The sequence below is a fragment of the Piliocolobus tephrosceles genome, unplaced genomic scaffold, assembly GCF_002776525.5.
Source record: "Piliocolobus tephrosceles isolate RC106 unplaced genomic scaffold, ASM277652v3 unscaffolded_33928, whole genome shotgun sequence".
Lineage (NCBI taxonomy): Eukaryota > Metazoa > Chordata > Mammalia > Primates > Cercopithecidae > Piliocolobus > Piliocolobus tephrosceles.
The window spans coordinates 711-3,618 of record NW_022317563.1 but is presented as its reverse complement, the minus strand read 5'-3'; the positions used below and the strand labels follow the sequence as shown (position 1 = coordinate 3,618).

The following is a 2,908-nucleotide window of genomic DNA, read 5'->3' as shown; positions in this document are numbered from 1 at the left end:
AAGACCCAGTCTCTACCAAAAAAAAAAAAAAAAAAAAAAAAAAGAAAGAAAGAAAACAAAAGAAAAAGGAAAAATAAATTAGCCAGACGTGGTGATGCACACCCATAGTCCCAGCTACTCAGGAGGCTGAGGCAGGAGGATTACTTGAGCCCAAAAGCTGGAGGCTGCAGTGAGCTATGATTGCACCACTGCACTGCAGCCTGAGTAGCAGAGTGAGACCTTGTCTCAAAAAATATCATTTTTTAATTTAAAATTTAAAAATTTAAAAAATTAAGAGTCTGGACAACTGCAGGGCTTTGGGCAATCCCTTTTCTTTTCAGAGCCGTTTCCTCCTCAGTGATATGGAGCTATGCGTCCTCAGGCTGTGTGCAGATGGCACAGGGCTGTGTGTGCAAGCACTTAATGAAACAAGTTCAAATGTAGGACACAAGCTCTCCTCTCTGCCCCCTCCTCTTCTCTAGGACACGGAAGTTTCCAATCAGATCACCCTCGTGGAAGACGTCTTAGCCAAGCTCTGTAAAACCATTTACCCACTGGCCGACCTCCTGGCCAGGCCACTCCCAGAGGGGGTCGATCCTCTGAAGCTTGAGATCTATCTCACCGATGAAGACTTCGAGGTAAGCGGTTCTTCCGGTGGGGTGGGGATGGGAGTAAAACAACACACACACGCCCAGCTCATTTCACTGAGCCGCGGGGCACTTCTCCCAATGTTTCCAGTTTGCACTAGACATGACAAGGGACGAATACAACACCCTACCCTCCTGGAAGCAGGTGAACCTGAAGAAAGCAAAAGGCCTGTTCTGAGTGGGGAGACGCCAGAGGAACCTCAGAGTCACGTCCAATACCATCGCACCAGGGAAATGGATACATATTTTTGGACTGGTGTTTTCCACAAAGTATTTTTCAATCAGAGTTTTCAGAACCCGACATTGTTAAAGATACTACTTGTCCGGGAGTTGTGTATTTTGTAAATGCTCAAGGGAACTGTTTGGAAACTTCTTTCCACCATTCAGCAGGTTATCAGAATTAATAAAAGTATCTATTATGTGCACTTAAGCTGCAGCTGCTATAGACAGCACTGCCTTCTTGTTCCAGCTAGGCAATGCCTTTTTTTTTTTTTTTTTTGAAGCAGTTCTCTTTATAAAGTGTTATTTTGATAGTTTGTGGATTCTAAAATATATATATATTTATATAAACACCATATAAGTCAAATATGTATTTAACAAAGCAATATGTATTCATTCACTTTCAAGATTTGTTTTGGTGTCAAAATAATACGAAAAGGTAGATGGAGTTGCTTCTGTTCAATTAGCTCTGCCACCAATACATATCTTCATACACGTTTGGAAACGTTTCCTGCAGCATTTGGTATGACTTGTTCTGAGTACTGCTTCCGGTGCTAAAATGAACAAAGAATTTGTACTTAATGGCATGGACTCTGGAGAATCTATGCGAATCAACCTTTCTACCTTAATATCTCCCCCAAAATGTATAGTGCCTTGTTTTTATGTACAGTTTATATACAGAAAAGTTTGCTCTGCATTTTTGATGATGGTTTGGAACATTACCTACAATTTTACTCTCAAATAGTCAAAATAAAAACATCTCAATTTCTAATACCTGTTGTAAACAGTACACATGTCATTTTGTGATATAGGACTCCCAAATAAAAGCATTAGAATAAACACAACAATTAACTGATTGGTTCACATTGAATTCCAAGCATGTTCCCTTTTGGAATTTTTTTTTTAATATTAACATAGCACCAATATTTTGTCATTAAGTATAAATGACTATACATTTGAATTTAGTTTAGGGCAAGATTTTATACAAAGTCATAAGATTAAATACAGAGTTATTTGCCCCATAAAATTAGTACTCAGTACTATATTGAAGACATACTTTAGCAAATCATCATTCAGCAGAAGTTCTTTATCCCACAACTCTATCTACAATTTCAATTTTTAGGATCTCAATGCCTTTAAAAAAAATTTTATTAGCCAGGCGAAGTGGCCCATACCTGTAATCCCAGCACTTTAGGAGGCTGAGGCGAGCAGATCACCTGAGACCAGGAGTTCAAGACCAGCCTGGCCAACATGTTGAAACTCAGTCTCTACTAAAAATACAAAACTTAGTCGGGCATGGTGGCACGTGGCTGTAATCCCAGCTACTCAACAGGCTGAAGCAGGAGAATCATTTGAAACCGGGAGGCAGAGGTTGCAGTGAACCAAGATCAAGCCATTGCACTACAGCTTGGGTGACAAGAGAGGGACTTCGTCTCAAAAAAAAAAAAAAATTATATGGATAAGACATCTAGAAAACTTCAAAATCAGTTAGAAAACTCATCACAAACTCCTGTGTTCTTAAATCCATAGTTTTATGAACATATTCTACAGATCTACTCTGAATTATCATAGCCTTTCCCCACTCCGTTAGTCTAATTTAACACATTCAATCACAGCACATTTGCCTGAAAGTTCAGGACTTGCGGGCCCCATCCTGGGACTGCACCAGGGTAGAAACCTATAACCTGCTCCTGGTCTCACCGTTTTGTGATTTTTATGATATTAGGTCATCACTGAACTTTTCTACCTCGATTTCCTTTAAAAGGAGACACTCCTAGCTCTCCTGCCTGCATCACAAGATTCTGAGCAAGGAACTGGTAGAAGCTCTTTGAAAATTGCCAAGTGCTAGATACCTGCCAGTATGAAGATTATTGTGATGGTAGTTAAAATGGGAAAGCAAGGGGTTAAATTAGGGAGTGCTGTCACGCATCTGGAAATGATGGATTAAACCAAAGCAAGGAGAGGAAAAAGAAGAGAGAGAGGTTCAAAGTCTATGTCCCATAGATGGCACACAAAGAGGTGTGGAGAAAGGTTCCTAGAGTCACTAGGGCAACCTGAGGGTC

At 40.1% G+C, this 2,908-nt stretch overlaps 1 protein-coding gene across 1 annotated transcript in view; it reads left to right on the top strand.

Annotated features, from left to right (window-relative positions):
- Positions 1 to 1,703, top strand: part of LOC111534939 (supervillin-like) — a gene marked incomplete at its 5' end in the record, with an annotated part of 21,630 nt that extends 19,927 nt beyond the window's left edge. Inside the window, 2 exons of the mRNA XM_026452341.2 lie at positions 462 to 617; positions 718 to 1,703. Coding sequence (XP_026308126.2) covers positions 462 to 617; positions 718 to 804 — 243 coding nt within the window. The remainder of the gene's footprint in view (positions 1 to 461; positions 618 to 717) is intronic.
- Positions 1,704 to 2,908: the final 1,205 nt, after the last annotated feature.